The 21368-nt window shown below is 45.4% G+C and overlaps 1 protein-coding gene across 1 annotated transcript in view; it reads right to left on the bottom strand.

Moving 5' to 3' along the window:
* LOC147107743 (proto-oncogene tyrosine-protein kinase ROS-like) overlaps positions 1-21368 on the bottom strand; it is a 281208-nt gene that overhangs the window by 241484 nt on the left and 18356 nt on the right. The window contains exons 3-4 of the mRNA XM_086007024.1: positions 16337-16396; positions 5730-5756 (exon numbers count right to left, since the gene is read on the bottom strand). Coding sequence (XP_085863150.1) covers positions 5730-5756; positions 16337-16396 — 87 coding nt within the window. The remainder of the gene's footprint in view (positions 1-5729; positions 5757-16336; positions 16397-21368) is intronic.

Here is a 21368-nt window from a genome sequence, read left to right as displayed (position 1 = left end):
CATTGGGCCAGGTAATGCGCTGGGCGGGCTTAATAGGCCCCATTAAGGTAAGTTAATTCTGTACAGCAGGATGGAGCCAGCAGCGAGATCGGGATCCACCATGGACACTGCCCGCACCGGACCCGCCAAGGTAAGGAAAATTCCAGCCTTAGTCTCAACAAGGACTGTGCACTGGTCACTTCTACCAATGCTGTCATGGACAGACGCATCTGCGACAGGTAGACTGGTGAGGACTAGATTAAGTACATTATTCTCTCATGTTGGTTGTCACACTACCTGCCGCAAGCCCAGACTGGCAACTATGTCCTTCAAGGCTCGGCCAGCTTGGTGAGTGGTGGTACTAACAAGCCACTTTTGGTGATGAACATTGAAGTCACTCATCCAGAGTACATTCAGTGCCCTTGCTACCCTCAGTGCTTCTTCCAAGTGGTGTTCAACATGGAGGAGTACTGATTCATCAGCTGACAATAGATGGTAAATACCAGACATTTTCTTGCCCATGTTTGATCTGAAGTCATCAGACTTCATGGGGTCAAGAGTCAATGTTGAGGATTCCATGAGCGACTCGCCCAACTATACACCATTATGCCCCACCTCTGGTGGGTCTGTCCTGCCTGTGGGAAAGGACATACCCAGGGATGGCGATGGAGGAATCTGGGACTGGCTGATAGGTATGATTCTGTGAATATGACAATGTCAGGCCATTGTTTGACTAGTCTGGTGGACAGCTCTCCCAACTTTAGCACCAGTCCCAGGTGTTAGTGAGATGGACTTTATAGGGTTGACTGGGCTGGGTGTGCCATCGTTATGTCTTAATTCAATGCCTAGGGGTTTTTTTTTTATTCGTTCATGGGATGTGGGTGACATGAATCAACTGAGCAGCCTGTGGGTGGCGCTGTCCAGGGAGAGTATAAATACTCAAGGCACGGGCCCAGCTTGCAAAGGACATTCTTAACAGGAACTAGACCTCCATGTTGTAAAACAGTTGATTAAAGCTTTGTTTAACGCTTAGACCAAGTGCCTAGTAGTTTTCTTACGTCAGTGGGCATGGCTGCCAAAGCCAGCATTTATTGCCCATCCCTAGTTGCCCTCGAGAAGGTGGTGGTGAGCCACCTTCTTGAACCGCTGCAGTCTGTATGCTGAAGGTTCTCCCACAGTGCTGTTAGGGAGGGAGTTCCAGGATTTTGACCCAGCGACGGTGAAAGAATGGCGATATATTTCTAAGTCAGGATGGTGTGTGACTTGGAGGGGAACTTGGAGGTGATGATGTTCCCATGCTCCTGCTGTCCTTGTCCTTCTAGGTGGTAGAGGTCACGGGTTTGGGAGGAGCTGTCGAAGAAGCCTTGGCGAGTTGCTGCAGTGCATCTTGTAGATGGCACACACTACAGCTATGGTGTGCCGGTGGTGGAGGGAGTGAATGTTTAAGGTGGTGGATAGTGTGCCAATCAAGCAGGCTGCTTTGACCTGGATGGTGTCGAGCTTCTTGAGTATTGTTGGAGCTGCACTCATCCAGGCAAGTGGAGAGTATTCCATCACACTCCTTACTTGTGCCTTGCAGGTGTTGGAAAGGCTTTGGGGAGTTAGGAGGTAAGACACTTGCTGCAGAATACCCAGCCTCTGACCTGCACACGTAGCCACAGTATTTATGTGGCTGGTCCAGTTAAGTTTCTGGTCAATGGTGAACTCCAGGATGTTGATGGTGGGGGATTCGGCGATGGTAATGCCGTTGAATGTCAAGGGTCTGTAGTTAGACTCTCACTTGTTGGAGATGGTTAGTGCCTGGCACTTGTGGCACAAATGTTACTTGCCACTTATCAGCCCAAGCCTGAATGTCGTCCAGTTCTTGCTGCGTGTGGGTAATGACTGCTCCATTATCTGAGGCGTTGTGAATGGAACTGAACACTGTACAAGCATCAGTGAACATCCCCAATTCTGACTTTATGTTGGAGGGAAGGTCATTGATGAAGCAGCTGAAGATAGTTGGGCCCAGGTCACTGCCCTGAGGAACGTCTGCAGCGATGTCCTGGGGCTGTGATGATTGGCTTCCAAAAACCACAACCATCTTCCTTTGTGCTAGGTATGACTCCAGCCAGTGGACAGTTTTCCCCCGATTCCCATTGGCTTCAGTTTTACTAGGGCTCCTTGATGCCTTGATGTCAAGGGCAGTCATCTCACCTCTGGAATTCAGCTCTTTTGTCTATGTTTGGATCAAGGCTGTAATGAGGTCTGGAGCTGAGTGTTCTGGGCAGAACCCAAACTGAGCATTGGTGAGCAGGTTATTGGTGAGTAAGTGCTGCTTGATTACAGTGTCAAGGACTCCTTCCATCACTTTGCTGATGATTGAGAGTAGACTGATTGGGCGGTAATTGTCCAGATTGGATTTGTCCTGCTTTTTGTGGATAGACATACTTGGGCAGTTTTCCACATTGTCAGGTAGATGCCAGTGTTGTTGCTGTACTGGAACAGCTTGGCTACAGGCGCGGCTAGTTATGGAGCACAATTCTTCAGCATGGCAGCTGGGATGTTGTCCCATAGCCTTTGCTGTAGCCAGTGCACTCAGCCGTTTCATGATATCACGTGGAGTGAATCGAATTGGCTGAAGACTGGCTTCTGTCTAATTTATTCGACTAATGAAATTCGGAAGACTATTGTAGGTTTTCTTTCTGAAAACAGGAACAAAAAGGTGGAATTTAAGGGATAGCTGCTTTCCATTGTGCCAGCTCAGTGAAAATACATTCGCCTCCAAGTCAGGAGTTTGTCAGTTCAAGCACACTCCAGAAATTTGAGTACAGAATCTAGGCGGACACTTCAATATAGTACTGAGGAAGTGCTGCATTGTCAGAGGTGTTGTCCTTCTGATAAGTCAAAAGTATTTCATTGGCTGTATAAGATTGTGAAGGGGCTTGATCGGGTGGAGGCGGTGAGGGTGTTCCCAATGATGGGTGAAACTAGAACTAGGGGGCATAATCTTGGAATAAGGGGCTGCTCTTTCAAAACTGAGATGAGGAGAAACTTCTTCACTCAGAGGGTAGTAGGTCTGTGGAATTTGCTGCCCCAGAAAGCTGTGGAAGCTACATCATTAAATAAATTTAAAACAGAAATAGACGTTTCCTAGAAGTAAAGGGAATTAGGGGTTACGGGGAGCGGGCAGGAAATTGGACATGAGTCTAGGTTCGGATCAGTCATGGCCCTGTGGGTGGCAGAGTGGGCCCAGGGGCTGTGTAGCCTGGTCCTGCTCCTACTTCTTGTGTTCTAATTCTGTGTTAGATTTCAGGAGATGGTTCTATTCACAGGGATTAGTGGAGACCTCGGGAACAGGCTGCCAGCTAGGAGTCCTTCAAGAGTAAATTGGGCCTGTTCCTGGCTGGGGTGGAGATCACCTCTTTACAGAAGGTAAGTACTGCAGGAAATACAGGGACAGAGTGATCTCCTGGACGAGTTTCAATCGCCTAGATGGGTCGGAGAGGAATTTCCCAGATTTTTCCTCCCAAATTGGCCATTGGGTTTTTTATCTGGTTTTTCGCCTCTCCCGGGAGATCACATGGGTTCGGATGGGGTGGAGAGTGAAAGTAGATTTGAGGTTAGGATCAGATCAGCCATGATCTTATTGAATGGCGGAGCAGGCTCGAGGGGCCGATTGGCCTACTCCTGCTCCTATTTCTTATGTTCTTATATGGAAGATGCTATATAAATGCAAATGTCCTGTTCAATAAAAGAATGAAAGAAATAAAGAAAAATGCGTTACTTCCCACATTTCTGTCACTCACTGAATCATTAGTGGACACAAGAATAAAATTATTGAGGTCCTCAGTGTGAGTGAATACAGAATTCGTCATTTGTTCAAGGCCATTGGTACAGTGAGTCACAACGGGCAAACAGAACAGTAAGAAGTGCTGCGTGGGATCAATGTTGAATTATGCAAAAAAGAGTATTGCTAACCACCCACATACTGCATCAGTCAAAAGCTATCCTGCAGAATGAATAAGACTGAACCTTCTTGTATCTGACATATTCAGAAACTTTGGTATAAAACCAATATATTCATCACTCTTTCCAATCCTTCCCAACTTTGCTTCAATGTACATAATCTGTCTTTAAAACAAAATTTCCCCAAGTGTAATAGTTCATCTAACCACAAATCAAATCTCCATTTAAATTATACTAATTTATAAAATGTATTTCAACTGGTCTTAAACAGAATAAATGGCAAGGAAAGTAAAGTTGCCCAACTGTTGCAAAAAAGGACTGTTATGAGAACATACCCACTATTGCTAAAGATAATGGCCCGGAGTTTGTGGTCAGTGGCGAAGGAACGGCGCTTGCCATTCACCTCGCCGACACCTGCCCACAAAGTTTTTGTGGACTTTAGACTTGCTCTAATCCGGCGTCTGATCCAGTACAGATGATGTGCGGCGTCTATGTGCAGGACACAATACAATCAGGCCCTTCAACCAATCCGATTGAAGAATCCTCACTGAGACACGCAGTCTAAACCAGGAAGTATAAAGCAGGAAATATAAATTAGATGTAAATCCTGTACAGAAAGCAGAATAAAGATTGGGAAAGACAGCTGAGATTAGGAGAGAAAAGAGACAGACAGAAAAGGTTAAAAAAAATCAAAAAATCTCCAACACCAATTAACCTTTAAAGGAATGAGGCTCCACATTTGTAAAATTATATTTGCAGGGCCAAAGATGTTGTTTGACAGTAATTATCAATTATCATGTCATTAAAAATTCACATACTCCTGAACGCACCAGCCCTAACTTTTTATGACATCTTTAGTGGGGAACTAGTGGGCAATTACCCAAAGTTCACGCCATTACATTTCTGTCAATGCTATCGGCAAGGACGGCTACAGTGCACCCTGTGGAGGAGAGAGGTTTCTCGGACAGCAACTTTCAGATTTCCCGTTAGCCTCACCATTATTATTAACACATAATCTGGGCCAAAATTGTGTTAACACCTGATAGTTATTGATAAATGGTTTTACAACTGTACTTTTATTTCTGCTAATCTAAGCTTCCTGCCATGGACATGAGCCAAAGTGTCTGTAATAACCTATACAGACCAGTGGTCCCAGTTTTGATTACTGGCCTTTGCTGGTTTTGACTAGACAGCAACTGGGGCACTACACGCGGACATAGGGAGAGGGTGGGAGTTGGGGCCGGCGGGGGGGGGGGGGGCGTTAATCAACCAGGTTCCCATCCCTGATCGTTATCCAGTCATTCCTGCTGGACAATATGCACGTGAACATTGGATGAAGGCTCCATTAGGGTCAGCTGTGATGGCTGCAGACACTCGGCATCTAGGTTCACACATGATGAATGACCGTTTGAGTGAGACATTGGAGGGCTGCCTATGCAGAAAATGGACAAAAAACATACAAAATTCAAACAAGCATCACAGTTATATATCAGGAAGTATTACAGTCCAAAAGAACTGGGAGTGAGGGACTTGGATACTAAGGCATATGAGACTTATAATGGCGATGGATGGATTCTTATACAGCTTCTATATCTATAATAGGAACCTTCCAAGCAGCAGAAATGTTGGTTCGCATTTAGCACTGCCTAATTGTAAACTTTTGATATCCACAAATACAAACTGTGACAAGAGAAATTAGACAGAACAAAATGCAGCTGTAAAGCTTGACTTAAATTAACTGTTCTTTTCTCGTTACGAATACAAATTACAAGCATAATATGCAGATTTTTGATGCTGCTTACCTCACATGTCTGGTTGAATGTTGAATCCTGGAAAATACAGAAAATAAGGAAAGGAATTTATATTTTCACAACCGTTAGCTACTGACAGCCTGCAAGAATCTACCAATGAAAGAACAAAAATGTGTAATGGACTTTCAGTGACGTTCAGTGTGTTGCTTTATACTCCAAGCATACTGTAAATGTGAACAAAAACACCTGAATTTCTACTCCATCTCAATACATAACCAAAGGGACCAATTGCTATCATGAAAATATTGAAATTCTATCTTCTCTTTATTATCTGTAATCGTTGTTCAGTATCTATGAAAAAAGAAATATGCCCTTGGAATGATAATACTTCTAAATGATTGACTTGTGAGGAGATCCACGTTTGTTAGACTGCGTGTAAACTTTGCGCAAGCCAGCTTTTTAAAAAAAAGTATTTATAAATACAATTAACTAAATAGAAGCTATTCAATAAAACACATTTAACATATATGCATATTTTTCCCCTCAGTGTTAGCTAATACTCTGAAGACAACAAAATTGGTCTCAAAGGAGACTGGCAAAGACATGTCCCTGTACTGTGGAACAGACATACTAAAAAAAATTTCACTAGTTGGAGTAATACCAGCATGTGTATGCTAATCTTGTTATTGAAGTGAATGTTCAGAAGGCTCAATGGAGGCAACCTGTAAATGAAATGGTCACAGACCAGGAAGAAACTCTTAAGGTTATATACCTAACTATAGTGGTCTTGACCAGTAAAGTTATGCTTCTCTAATATTAAGTATTTTGGCCTAGAAATTGGGCTACTTACTGCCACCAGTTAGCGGCAGATTCCTGAAAAAAATGGCGCCCGCCACTCTAACGCCCGCCTCTGGTATGGGACTCGGCGGCACCATTTTGGTGAGGGTCATAGCGCTGCCATTAGCAGCGCTGGCCCTGGACATGCAAATATGAAGAGCATAACATCACTCAGCGTGCAATGCCGACTTAATGCCACGCTCTGCAGACTTAATGCCACGCTCTGCGAACTTGGACCTTTCCGCTGAGTTTTGCACTGGGTCCTAAGCTCGCTCTGAAAAGCGAGCATGCAGTAGACCGACAGAGACATTGTCAGCACTTCTTAAAGGGGGACACACATCTTTCAGGTAAGTTTGCATTTCACCTTTTGGAAGTTTATTTTTATATTTTAGTGAAGTAGTGGCTTGGTGCAATAGATGTTAAAAGTGGCTTGGTGCAATAGATGTTAAAAGTTTTTAATGTGTGCAGGGAGTGCTGCTGGACGCTTGCAAGGCCTCGGAGAAGACAGAAAATGCTGAAAATACTCAGTAGGTCAGGCAGCATCTGTGGAGAGAGAAACCGAGTTCACGTCTTAGGTTGAGATGCTGAGTATTTCCAGCATTTTCTGCTTTTATTTCAGATTTACAGCATCCGCTTGCAGAGGGAAAGAGGAAGACGAGGAAGACACAGAAGAGGAGGATGCAGAAGGGATGCAACCCAGACAGCCTTTTTCTGGCCAGGATATCCAGGATCAAATAATCTGCCTGCGGTTCCAGTGACCACAACCCCAATTCCCCTTTCAATATTTGTCCCACAACTTCCCTTCCCTCTGTTACTGACCATCACAGCGTCCTCTTGGCCACAATGTTGAAATAAAAGCCACCACAAAGCAAACTTTCCAGTCCAACTTTATACATTGATCCATAAATATGACACCAAGAAATCAACTCATCACCCTTATGCATTCCCTTAATGACTGTCTTGTGTGTGCCTTTGCCTATCCTTGTGATATCACGCAGTGCTACCCTAGTGGCTGCAGCATGGCTGGTGGACTTTCGGTGGAGGACACTACAAATGGCCTTGCAGGTGGACCTCGAGGGGCTGGTGACTGGGAGCGTGAAATCGAGTGACGGTGTTTCTTTTCTTTACTCTCCTCTCCCTCTTCTTGGTCAACCACTGGCTGGGCAAGCTGCATTTCTTGGGTGTGTGAAATGAGGAAGGCACAAGGGTGGAGTTGTGATAAAGGGGAAAGCAAGAGGTGACTGCAAGAAGGAGAATAATGTATGAGGATAACAGCATCTTGCATCCTTTCAGCCCCGCCACTGGCCTAGGGCTCAGACATGCCCCTGCCAAGAATGGCCAGCACTGTCTCCTCGGAGGGGGTGAAGTGAAGCTATGAATAGGAGGTGTGCCTCATGTTTGGTGCAGATTGGTGGTAGGTGAGTGATTAGGAGGGGGGGGGGCGGTGAGGAGGAGTCATGCATTGAGCAGCGTGTGAAGCTGGTGATGCAGTTGGTCAGAGACGGCTTTTGAAGATGCGTTCACTGAGCTTGACCACTAGTCTGAGGTCATGAAACTTCTTTGGGCACTGGATCCAGGTGATTGGGGCAACACTGCTGGCAGTGATGGCCTCGGCGATCTAGTCACAAATCCTTCTTTCTGGAGGGCCTCCTGGCCCCCGTGGGTAGAGAATCTCTCTTGCAGTGTTGACCGCCTGCACAAAGTTGGAGGGCTGCGTGCGAGACCCTGGATGCCCTTCCTTTGCTTACTGAGCCATTTGTGTTAGTGCTGAAGCACTTTTCCCATTTTCTGAGGTACAGAAGACAAGTCAGCCTTAAGATCTGAAGGCCTGCCATTTGGGAATTCTTTTTAATGTTCATTTTTTATTCACAATGCAGTTGAGCGCTAAGGGTTAAACACTTATTTATTTTTTTCATTTTAGAAGGCAGTTCCCCTTTAAGGGACCGACGCTGCTTTCTAAAATGACAGACTTGCTTTAAGAAAAGTCTGTTCTTGCTGCAATGATGCTACGGCCACGCTACATTGGGCCTCCTGCTGAGACTACCGCCAGGAAAACTGGCCTTGCACAGTGAGTTTAGCGCAATTAGCAAGCAGCACCAATATACCAGTGCTGTCAACTCTATTCGTTTCAGTGGCCATTAACTGCGGCCTGCGGTACCACCGGCAGGTTTCCAGTGTTGTCGAATTTCTAGGCCATAGATTAATTCAGTTCAAATAATAATTTAACCCAAATAGGTCATGCATCGGAGTAAATGAGAGGGCTGTCGATTGATTTAAAAGACTTTGGCCTAGAAATTCACTGGCGCCCCGCAGTCTCGCCAGGGCGCCGGAAGTACCGCCCCGGAAGGAGTCGCGACCGCCCGCTGGAAATTCAGTTTCAGTGCCCCAGACGGAAGCGCAGCGCTACTCGAGGCGCCCCGCATCCCTCTTGGGGCGCTGCAACTAAAAATTGCAGTGCGCCGCAGCGCCACACGCTGCAGCACGGCGCGCTGCGGTACTGCAGGCCTGCTCATCTGCCAATGCACTTTATTATGGTTATGTTTATGTTAATGTATTACAAGCCAAATGTATGTTGAATGTTTAAATGTCTTAATCTAAATGTACACTCTCGGGAGCCACAAGCCTACATTTGGTTGTACTGCACTTGTGCACTAACAATGACAATAAAAGTTGATTTGATTTGATTTTGATTTGATTAGCGATCGCGAGTACCAGCAAAAGAGCCCGGCACCAAGGAGAAGTGCCGGGCTCTTGGGACACAGCCGGCACAACGCGGCGGGCGGGGGGGGGGGGGGGCTCAGGAGGCCGGGGATGGCGGTGCGAAGAGGTGCTGGCAGGCGGCCAGCAAAAAAATGGCCACCACACACCTCAGTGCCTCTACCGCCGCAGGTAGGCCCCCCTGAACCGGTCGCAAATTGCAACCGGTGTTAAAGCAGGGGGCGCTACCAAATTTCATGATCGGGGCGGTAGCGGGGCGCTGCGCACACCGATTAAGTCATCGGTAGCGGCACAGCGCTAACGACTAGCGCCGCCATTAGCGTCCCGCTAAATTTAGCGGGAGGCGTGGCCAGTGGCATTAAACCCACCAAGTGCCCTCTTTGGGCGCTAACGGGTGGCACAGCCCACTGAATTTCTAGGCCTTTCTGGCTGCAACCCACCCAATATCCTTCATCAATGACACACTCACCAATTCTTTGCATAAAATTCAGCAGGGAGATGATATAGTTCCATTTCCCGAATGACAGATTTGACTAATAAAAACATGGCTCTCTCACTATGCTAGAGAATAAATAAAAAGGAAAAACTCTTTTTTCTACTGATCTACACAATGGTACATGGATTTTCTAGCACCAACCTTAGGTTAATAAAGTGGCAACATGTTTGGCAAAGGAAAGATTTAACTTTTCGCAATCCTTTTCCTAAACCAGATATTCCAGTCTGTTCTGCTAAGGTCCACATGAAAATGGACATAATAGTACTCCAAAAATAGGTTGCTGGCTTAGCCATAATAGTAACCCTCAGATATGCTTATTGGGATTATTGTTGGAGGCCAAAGGAGGAGATTTTGCAGTGGAGGGGCAGAGGGGGGGGGGGGGGGGGGGGGAGGCTGGTGTAGGACCAAAAACATGGTCAAGGAGGTGTGTTGTGAGGAGGGTCTTCAAAAGAGGAGAGGAAGCTGGAGAGCTGGTGGGGTTTAGTGAGGGAACGTCAGAGAGTGGGGCCTCGACGGCTGAAGGTACAGCCGCCAATAGTGGAGAAAAGGGGGAGTTGCACAAAAGGCCACAGTAATTGAAACAGAGAGTTCAGGGTGGGGGGTGGGGGCGGGGTGGCATAGGGCTGGAGTGATTTAGAGATAAGGGGGAAGCAAGGCCACAACGGGATTTAAACACAAAGAAAGCCAATAACAAAAAAAACTTGCATTTATATAGCGCCTTGAACGCAGTAAAACATCCCAAGGTGCTTCACTGGAGCGTTAGCAGACAATAAAATTGACACCGAGCCAAAGAAAGACATTATGACAACTTTTCCTAAAAAGGTAGGTTTTAAGGGATGTCTTAAAAGGAGAGAGGTAAAGAAGCAGAGAGGTTTACGGAGCGTTTAGGACCTAGACAGCTGAAGGCATGGCCACTAATAGAAAGCCAACGGAAGTCGGGGATGCACAAGAGGCCAGAATTGGAGTAACGCAGAATTCTCAGAGGGTTGTAGGGAGGGGTGAGGCCATGGAGGGATTTGAACACAAGGGTGAGCATTTTAAATTTGAGGCGTTGCTGGACCGGGAGTCAATGTCAGTCAGAGAGCACAGGGGTAATGGAAGAACAGTGCGAGTTAGATATGGCCAGCAGAGTTTTGGATGCGCTCAAGTTTATGGAGGGTGGAAGATGAGAGGCAGGCCAGGACAGCGTTGGAACAGTGTAGGTCAGTAAAGACTGGGCCTTTTATAATCATTGATCCTATGAACTTACAACGTTGGGGTTTCTCCAACCGCCCAAGGAATCAATACAGGTAACACAGATTTTAAAAAACTCTGCTACCAAAATAGTGAGCGCTCAAGAGTCATAGGTAACGGCCACCCCATTTGTTGGAGGAGTACACGGTCCGTCTCTGCAAGTGGTAAATGGTAGACTTTAGTTGCCCACATTCCTTGAAAATTGATGAAGATCATCAAGGGTCCACTGATTTGGCAAGATGAGCCAATGATTCTATGACAAGAAGGAACAATTTACTGGCCCCCTGTGACTTTGCATCAACACCTTCTCACTGTAATGCAATGTTTAGGCATGGAAAACTACTGGGAAGGAGGCCAAGCACAGCTGTTCAAGCACCAGCTATCTGGAGAGCAATAAAATTATGGATTTAACAAAGCTAAATTTAAACAAAGAAAAAATACCAAATTAAGCACTAAACAAATATTATGGAATTGCTATACACAGACAGAAAAGTATTGCACTGAAACACCATTGGCCTGCAATAAATTATCCTACAAATTAAATTTACTGCCATAGAAAGAAGGAAATACTGAATCTAAGGTTTCGCATTTAGAATCAAATGTCATCTTCTTAGGCAGTCCCTCGGGAACTGAGGATGACTTGCTTCCACACTAAAAATGAGTTCTCAGGTGACTGATGAGTCCAATGCGGGACCTACAGTCTCGGTCACAGGTGGGGCAGACAGTGGTTGAAGGGGCGGGTGGGTGGGGTGCTTGGGTTGACGTGCGCTCCTTCCACTGTCATATCAATTTAATGAAGAGCACCTAGCGTAAATGTCAGACACATTAAGTAAGGATTCCCTCTGCAGTAGCCAATATTCCTTCAGTAGCTAATACTCCTGATCAATATAATTCATCTATCTAATCACTATTTTTGATGACTCCAACAATGAGCATAAATTGTTTATTGCAAAATAAAATGCTTCCTCATCATTTCCATATACAATATAGAAATAATCCCTAATTAATATCAGGAACAATTAGGAGGTGTGCAGAGGAAGTAATGCCCCTCAGTAACCCAAGATCAAACATTTTAATTGTACTGGCTCAAAAAAAACCCAGCTACAGGGATTTCTCATACCCAAATTTTGGCTTCACCATTGATCAATACCTTATTACGTTTATTTGCATTAATTGTGAAATTTGGTATCTTGAACACAACACCCCTATGCAATGCTTCTTATTTTAAAATCGGCTACAAGGATTTTTTTCCCCCAAAAAAGTGCCTTCCAGCTCTTTCACTTTAGCTACATTATAACATTCACTGCATAAAGACTGCTAGCAGAAAGTCATAAAACCCCATTTAAACCTATAAAGCACAAGAGTAAAAAGAAAGCCCACTGATGTGCCCATTATGATGTAACCACACTGGTATCCAACTTACTGGCAGCAGTGTGACTAATCAGTTCCAATTGCATTAACACATGGATGTGTTTAGACTATAGGTTAAACACATTTTGAATCGGCACCAAAAGGCTGTACAACTGCAAGTAAAAGTGTTACTTGACAGTAAATTAATACCGATTATGTCACTTGTTTATGAAATAATGCAATGTGTGAATATTTACTGTAGATATACTTATTGTCGTGCAGTATGTACAGGTTAGCCCTTCAATATTTTGAATACAAGTTTGAATGTGATCTGTAACTTTGAATGCCTTGTTTTGAAGGACAATGTGTTCAATATCTTCAAGCTAAGTTTATCAGCATTCCAGATTTATACCAAACAAGATTGAGATTATGTACACCAGACCCTCTCCAGAGCATGATAGCAAAATACTGCAGATGTTGGAAATCCAAAATAACAACAGAAAATGCTGGAAAAACTCAGCAGGTCAGGCAACATCCGTGGAGAGAAATTTGAGTTGACGTTTCGGGTCGAACCCTTCTTCAAAACTGGAAAGAAAAGAAAATAGATCGAAGGCAGGGCTGCGATCGGACAAAAGAAGTGAAAGAGACAAAAGAAGTAGAAGAGACAATAAAAGGTGTTGGAAGCCAGACGAGATGGTAATAGGCTGAGATTAGGTGTGAAGTGTACTGGCAGGGCAAGACATAGCTGCCAGGTGGGAGAGTGAAACAAAAGGAAAGGGGAGGGGGGAGGCGGAAAGGAGTGGAAAAATTACAGGTAAAAAATTAATGGGGGCCGAGGTTATGATCTGAAATTGTTGAACTCGATATTGAGTCCGGAAGGCTGCAAAGTGCCTAATCGGAAGATGAGGTGCTGTTCCTCGAGTTTACGTTGAGCTTCTGTGGAACAATACAAGAGGCCAAGGGCAGCGAGGTCCGAGTGGGAATGGAGCGGTGAATTAAAATGACAGGTGACCGGAAGCTCGGGGTCACCCTTACGGACTGAACGGAGGTGTTCCGCAAAGCGGTCACCCAATCTGCGTTTGGTCTCCCCAATGTAGAGGAGACCGCATCGTGAGCAGCGAATACAGTATACTAGATTGTGAGAAGTACAAGTAAATCGCTGTTTCACCTGGAAGGGGTGTTTGGGGCCCTGGACAGTGGGAAGGGGGGGGGGGGGGTGGGGGGAGGTATAGGGGCAGGTGTTACATCTCCTCCGCTTGCACAGGAAGGTGCCAGGCGAAGGGCTGTTTGGGGTGATAGAGGAGTGGACTAGGGTGTCTCGGAGGGAGCGGTCCCTACGGAATGCTGAAAGGGGAGGGGAGGGGAAGATACGTTTGGTGGTGGGATCACTTTGGAGGTAGCGGAAATGCCGGAGGATGATCCGTTGAATGTGGAGGCTGGTGGGGTGAAAGGTGAGGACAAGGGGAACCCTATCGTGGTTCCGGGAGGGAGGGGCAGGGGTGAAGGCAGAAGTGGGGGAGATAGAACTGACACGGTCGAGGGCAGTGTCAACCACGGTAGAGGGGAATCCTCTGTTGTGGAAAAAGGAGGACATGTCTGAAGCACTGGTGTGGAAGGTGGCATCGTCGGAGCAGATGTGGCGGAGACGGAGAAACTGGGAGAATGGAATAGAGTCCTTACAGGAGGTGGGGTGGGAGGAAGTGTAGTCCAGGTAGCTGTGGGAGTCAGTGGGCTTGTAGTGAATATTGGTCGATAACCTATCCCCAGAGATGGAGGCGGAGAAGTCGAGGAAGGGAAGGGAAGAGTCAGAGATGGACCATGTGAAGGTGAGGGAAGGGTGGAAATTGGAGGCAAAGTGAATGAAATTGTCTAGTTCGGGGCGAGAGCAGGAAACGGCACCGATACAGTCATCAATGTATCGGAAAAAGAGGTGAGGGAGGGGACCAGAGTACGAATGGAACAAAGATTGTTCCACATAGCCCACGAAAAGGCAGGCATAGCTAGGACCCATGCAGGTACCCATGGCAACACCTTTGATTTGGAGGAAATGAGTGGAGTTAAAGGAGAAGTTGTTCAATGTGAGAACAAGTTCAGCCAGACGGAGGAGGGTGGTGGTGGATGGGGACTGGTCGGGCCTCTGTTCAAGGAAGAAGTGGAGCGCCCTCAGGCCATCCTGGTGGGGGATGGTGGTGTAGAGGGATTGTACGTCCATGGTGAAAAGGAAGCGGTTGGGGCCAGGAAACTGGAAACTGTTAAAGTGGCGGAGGGCATCCGAACAGTCATGGATGTAGGTGGGAAGAGACTGGACAAGGGGAGAAAAGATAGAGTCAAGATAGGAAGAGATAAGTTCCGTGGGGCAAGAACAGGCTGAAACAATGGGTCTACCAGGGCTGTCCTGTTTGTGAATCTTGGGAAGGAGGTAGAAGCGGGCTGTGCGGGGTTGGGGAACTATGAGATTGGTGGCAGCGGGGGGGGGGGGGGGGGGGGGGGGGGGGGGGGAGGTGGGGGGGGGGGGGGGAAGATCTCCAGAGGAGATGAGGTCAGTGACAGTCTTGGAAACGGTGGTTTGATGTTCGGTGGTGGGGTCATGGTCCAGGTGGAGGTAGGAGGAGGTGTCGGAGAGTTGGCGTGCAGCTTCCGCTAGGTAGAGGTCAGTTCGCCAAACAACAACAGCACCACCCTTGTCAGCGGGTTTAATGACAATGTCAGGGTTGGATCTAAGAGAATGGAGTGCTGCAAGTTCAGAGGGACTGTATTCGCTGCTCACGATGCGGTCTCCTCTACATTGGGGAGACCAAACGCAGATTGGGTGACCGCTTTGCGGAACACCTCCGTTCAGTCTGTATGGGTGACCCCGAGCTTCCGGTCGCCTGCCATTTTTAATTCACCGCTCCATTCCCACTCGGACCTCACCGTCCTTGGCCTCTTGTATTGTTCCACGGAACGTAAACTCGAGGAACAGCACCTCATCTTCTGATTAGGCACTTTGCAGCCTTCCGGACTCAATATCGAGTTCAACAATTTCAGATCATAACCTCGGCCCCCATTAATTTTTTACCTGTAATTTTTCCACTCCTTTCCCAACCCCCCCCCCCTTTCCTTTTGTTTCTCTCTCCCACCTGGCAGCTATCTCTTGCCCTGCCAGTACACTTCACACCTAATCTCAGCCTGTTACCATCTCGTCTGGCTTCCAACACCTTTTATTGTCTCTTCTACTTCTTTTGTCTCCTTCACTTCTTTTGTCCGATCGCAGCCCTGCCTTCGATCTATTTTCTTTTCAGTTTTGAAGAAGGGTTCGACCCGAAACGTCAACTCAAATTCCTCTCCACGGATGTTGCCTGACCTGCTGAGTTTTTCCAGCATTTTCTGTTGTTATTTCCTCTCCAGAGCATATCTTGTGGCAGCACAATGGAACTACATCACATAGTGGTGGGACGAAGGTCTGTCCCCAGGACTTCCACCCTTGATTCACTTATTCTTATTTTCAACTGAAGAGGAACTGAACAGATGCCAGGTGCTTCTCTGCAAGTACAGAGTGAACATAAAAAATCAAGTCACCCAGATCGTTCCCACATATTTCCAAATAACGAGTTAGAAAGCAGTGCTAACTGAGCCCTGTGGACAGTCTTTATCATATCTGCTTAACCAGAGGTGGTGTGGTGTGGGGAGATTCTGGGAGGGGAACATACGAGAGACACAAAATCTAAAGTAGGAAAAAAAATATTGTTAGGCCATAGTTATGACATGTGTATAGAAGGGTTGATTTACATGATTTTTATATTTTAAAAATGACTGCATTAGCAGCAATATATCAGAGATGCCAGTAAACAATAGCATTGGGCTAGTTTCAAAATTAGTGGGGTTAATAACAAATTCTAAAACATGGCAAATTAGTTCCTACTAATAAAAAGTTTGTAAAATTAGAACAGGAATCTGTTTATGTGCAAAAAGATCCAGATGCATAATTCTGCAACTCAGCAAAGCAGCTCATAATCCGCATATGATAAACAGAAAAATTACTTACACATATGCTGAAACAATTGTGAAATATTGTGTAGTTCCAATGGTTGCATACTTCAGTACACTGTGGAAAGACAAAACAATGTTATTACATTCCTGACAAATATGCTTAATAATTTTTCTAAAAACAAATAGCTCAGTTGAAATAATCCACATTTATAAAATATCTTTAATGTAATTTTTAAAAACATTTTAACGTATAATATTTATTTCATTCTCTTCCTCAACATTGGTTTCCTCGTAGCAGACACTGTTCCCAGCTGAGTGGGTTGACAATTATCCTGTTCCCAGGGCTCGGTCAATGCCGCTGTTCGAGATACGAGAGAGTGCTGTTATAGTGAATTTCCCTCAGTCTCTGAAAGCAAGTCTCCAGCCTGTATGGCCAACAAAACAGGTGATATCAGGGAATCATGTTGGTAACTGCAGGTGTGAACCCATGCCCAACCCTACTTTCGGCTCTAGCCCGCCAAAACTATTATGGTTACAGCAATTAAACCAATTAATTTAGCCCATACATGAAACAAAGCTAAATGTAGATGGCAGGTCAGTCCAGGAAATCAAAATAAATGAATATTGTGTGTCATTTAACCAGACCTGATAAACAGGCAGAGAACCTTCACAGCAATTCAACTCGGAGAATACTGAGCAACAGCGCAGCAAGAATGACTTCATTATTGGAGTTATTAATAGAATACTCTAGCACCCCTGCCCCCCAAAATTCCCCCAGCCTTCCTGGACTCCAGGATGCACCTTTCCTTGGCTTCCTCCCTCACTGTATACAAACCTTTAGACCTCTCTCCAGTACTCCCGGATCCCTTTGTTCAATACTCCCAAAATGCTCCCCGGTGGATTCAGGACTTCTCTCCAAGTAAGTCCAGACAGTGGGGGACCCCACTTTGGGATCCCAAACATTGGGGCCCCCTTCACACTGCTGCTAAATCCCAAGGTTTCCCCCAGTGCCGATAAATCAATATCCATGATATCACCACTTGAGATAACAGGCTGGATAATGGCCGGGGGGTCAGCAGGCACGATCGGCGGCAGATCGGGTGGGAAAGTGGTTCTTTTTTTCCCCCAGTGGGTCAGGACCCCGCTGTGAACCCACCACCACGTGCCTTTCCCAGATGTCGGATCTGTCAGCGCTGAGCAGACCCGACATGCACCGGCAGGTTCACAGCAGCGGACCCAATTCAGGTAATTAGTGGCTTGTTTAGAGCCACTTAAGAATGTATTTCAGCTCACCTTCTGCATTTGACAGCTCGCTCATGGGGTCCACGCTGGTCGTGGACCACATCTGTCAAGCTGAGGTGAGAGTTCAGTGGCCATTGAATCAGCTGTTGAGTTGACAGTTTCAAATATACAGTAAAATCTCCCACCTTAGGAGATATCTTCCCTCAGCCACAAGCTCTTCCTCACTGCATTTCCACAACAGATTCACCATGTTGCAAGTCTTTACACAAGTCTCCATCCAGTCTGACCTCATTACCTCTCACCATTGACAGATCGCTTCTGTCATCTCTACTTCACCTGCCATCCATTCCATCAACATGGGTGCTCTTTATACTCTCTCACCTTGGTCCTTAGAATCCCACCACGATCAGCCCCCACACCAGCAACACCAACCTTCTCCGCAATCAACTGATGCTGCACAGGACAAAGGGCATCAGCACCCAAGCACATTGCTGTCCGGGAGGCCAGGAATGGCCTCACTATGGCCAGATTTACTTCACTTGACGCTGTACACCCTGGCTGCCACATGATGCGCCAGGTTGGCACCACCCCGCACCAACACCATAAAGCATCCCTACAATGCCCAAGCCATTCCTTTCACACTCATCAATGCAAGCGGTACTGTTTTTATGTCTCACCATTCACTGCAAATCACTAAGCCACTTCCAAAGGTGCATACAAATCTGTCCAAGAACACAAAGTGTTGAAAATAAAGGTTTCAATGTTTGATACCACATTAACAAAAACTTTACATGAACATTGGTATGATTGCACTAGGATGAGGGTGAGTGAGAGGGGTGGCTAGTGAGATGGGGAAGTGATAATGTAGATAGAGGGGGATGGGTGGAGGTGCAAGGTAAGTTGGTGTAAGGATATGCAGGAGTAGGGTAGAGAAGGCAGAGTGATGGGGATGTGATGAAAGGCACAGCAGGATGAGGTTGAGTGTGGCTTTGTACTAATGTTTTGTGATCTACTGAGATAATTGAAACATTTGGAGCACTGTACCCAGGTCCTCCTGGCCCCCTGCTGGTGTCCTCCTGTGCCATGAGCAACCAGACTATGTTGATCTCCTGGGAGGTCTCTTCCGTCCATGGGAAGGGAAGAGGACCTCCCTGCGCACTGTGACTCCCTCCATGAGTCATGAGAGCCTGGGTGCAGCCCTGCACCTCTGTGCAGTGCTCGTCAGTGTTTGCAGCACCTCAATGCTGTAGAACACGGACAGCACAACTGTCAAAATAAAGTTGGCCATGGTCCCTTTAAGGAAATCGGCTGATGAGATGTCATCAAATGACGTCACCAGACCCGCTTCCTCTAATTGGCCGGCAAATGCGCTGGGCAGGCTTAACAAGCCCAATCAAGGTAAATGCATTTCAGAGGCCGGGATGGAGCCAGCAGCGGGGTCGGGACCCACCACCGACATCGCCCGCCACGGACCCACCGAGGTCAGCAAAATCGCGGCCAGCATCTCCTTGTAAATATTTTAGTTGCTGTCCTGTAGTGTTGCTCACAGTCAGGATTTACAACACATACACAGTTGCCTACTAAGAAACACTTTGTCCTCTTGGTCACCTTTCCTTACTATATACTGCAATATTTTTATCTTTACATAGGTTTAAACATAGCCTCCATTTTCTGAAAGTTGATCTCAACTGCAAACACTTGGAGCTGTCAACGGGCTACTTTCAGAAATATAAATACTTAAAACTTCCATTTAATGATCACTTTATGCTGTTCTTGGAGTAGGTACAATAGAGAATGCCCATTTTAGACATTAGAGCAGTCCTTAATAGGTTTCTCTGACCCAAAGAGGATTACCAATGTTACAAGATATCCAGCATCATTTCACTAGCACAGATCCTGCCAAATCTTTTAGTTTAGAGGTTACAAATAGCAGACACCCAGCTCATGGCCTGCTATATTCAGGATCAGAAGGAGCGTGGGAATCAGGTCTGAGGTCCTCTTGGCCTTTCAGAGGGCAACAGGACTCTGCAGAACTATCTGTCCCGAATTCAGAGATAGAGAATTTAAAGTTTGATTTGAATATACAGTGGAACCTCCATTATCCCCAGTGGATAATAGAAATTAGCAGACAGTTGATAGTTCCCAAATTTACAAATCTTACACATACTGTACAGCAATACTTTAGCTGGGAATGAAGACAACTACAATACATTTAACATGAATTGAATTTGACCTCTTTTCAGCTGTGATATTGACATATCAGACAGGAGTAGGTTGGTATTAACAGGCAATGACCTCATGTAAGGTTTTGTCATGTGAAAATTCAGGAGGGGATAATCAGGAAGGTGGATAATTGGATAAAGTTATACAGTGCCACTGGATAACTTGATAAGAAAAAATGTAAAGATAGTTTAAACATTAGCATGTTTAATTCTGTTTTGTAGAGTACACAGCATTAAAAGTTTCTGATGTATTAAGTGACCACTAGGTCTTATTTATTGACTCTGTCAAGATTTTCAATTTAAGGTAAATGGTGTGGGATGCCTGGTTTTATGAACACACTTAAGCACGACACCATGGAAGAGCAGGCATTTTTTCCTCCTCTTCCACCCATCTTTTGTACACCCAAATCTCTACTCCTGCCTGACATGGCTCACAGCATAATTGCTTTGCACCAGAACAGTCAAATACAATCCACAATTTAAATAACTTAGTGAATAATGAGCCAATAAAATAAAGAATGATAGAAATGGCAACCATAACCTCCAAACATCAGATCAATCTGTCAAGTTCAGGAACTTGCTAAATATGTTGTTAGATTACAATAACAAACTCCCATTTTTACAGAATGGACAACAGCTAGACTTTCTTAGAGAGGATCACTGTGCTAATTTGCTCATCCTTCTCACCCTCCAGATTCCCCACTTATTAAAATCTTTGGGAGGCTGACATTGTAACAACAGTGTTGCATTGCACTTTGAAACATCAAACACCCTAAATGAACTGTTCACACAATCTCAGCTATTCAGGCCCCAAAGTAGAGGTGCATGTTCAAGAGGAATTGGGGTGCCCGCTGTTTGTTTTACCTACATCCAGTTTAAGTAAGTGAAGTTGAGTGCTGCAACTATTCCTGCTGGCCACAGAATATGATAAGCATTCTTTCATTCAAGTTTAATCCAATTCTGATTCTAAGTAACTGAAAAGAATTTATTTTTATTTATTTATTTATTTATTTTTAAATATAACTTCAGAGAGTTCTTCCAAAGTGACTTTAATCATCAATTTGCTTCGACCTCTCGCTTCAGCTTTTCTGGTTGGTTACTAAATATTTGCAGTTTTCATCTGAAACATGGTCACACTGATCGAAAAAGTTTCATATAATCAGAAATGGCAACAGACTTAGCATTAGAAGAGTACAGTACAAGTATAAATAACTCCAAGGCTCTGCAGAATAAAATTATGCTTTTAAAACAAAACTCCAAAAAAAATTGAGAAGTAAACTTAAAAAAAAACATGAAGTATAAAGTTCTGAAGGAACCAAGATGGTGGTACACAGAACACACAAATAATATAGGTAAGGGCATAGGACCACTGGAAAAAGCGAGCTTTGAATTTTTGGACACAGGAATATGGGGAGGAAATGTAGTAAAGAGATGCACTCCCCCTTAGATTAGAGAGGTTATCACTACAGTTAAATTGTATGACTCAACTGAAATGAAGCCATCTTGTTTGTTCTTACCAGCCCCATAGTACTTTTGGCACCAATTTCATCTACCTCACTTGCCAACTGCTCAGCCAAGCTCAGTGATACACAACCTCGGCATTCCCTTTGACCCCAAACCAAG

The sequence above is a fragment of the Somniosus microcephalus genome, chromosome 14, assembly GCF_052327205.1.
Source record: "Somniosus microcephalus isolate GS21.2 chromosome 14, FLI_Smic_1.0, whole genome shotgun sequence".
Classification (NCBI taxonomy): domain Eukaryota; kingdom Metazoa; phylum Chordata; class Chondrichthyes; order Squaliformes; family Somniosidae; genus Somniosus; species Somniosus microcephalus.
Note: the sequence above shows the minus strand (reverse complement) of the source record. Positions and strands in the feature narration are given on the sequence as shown.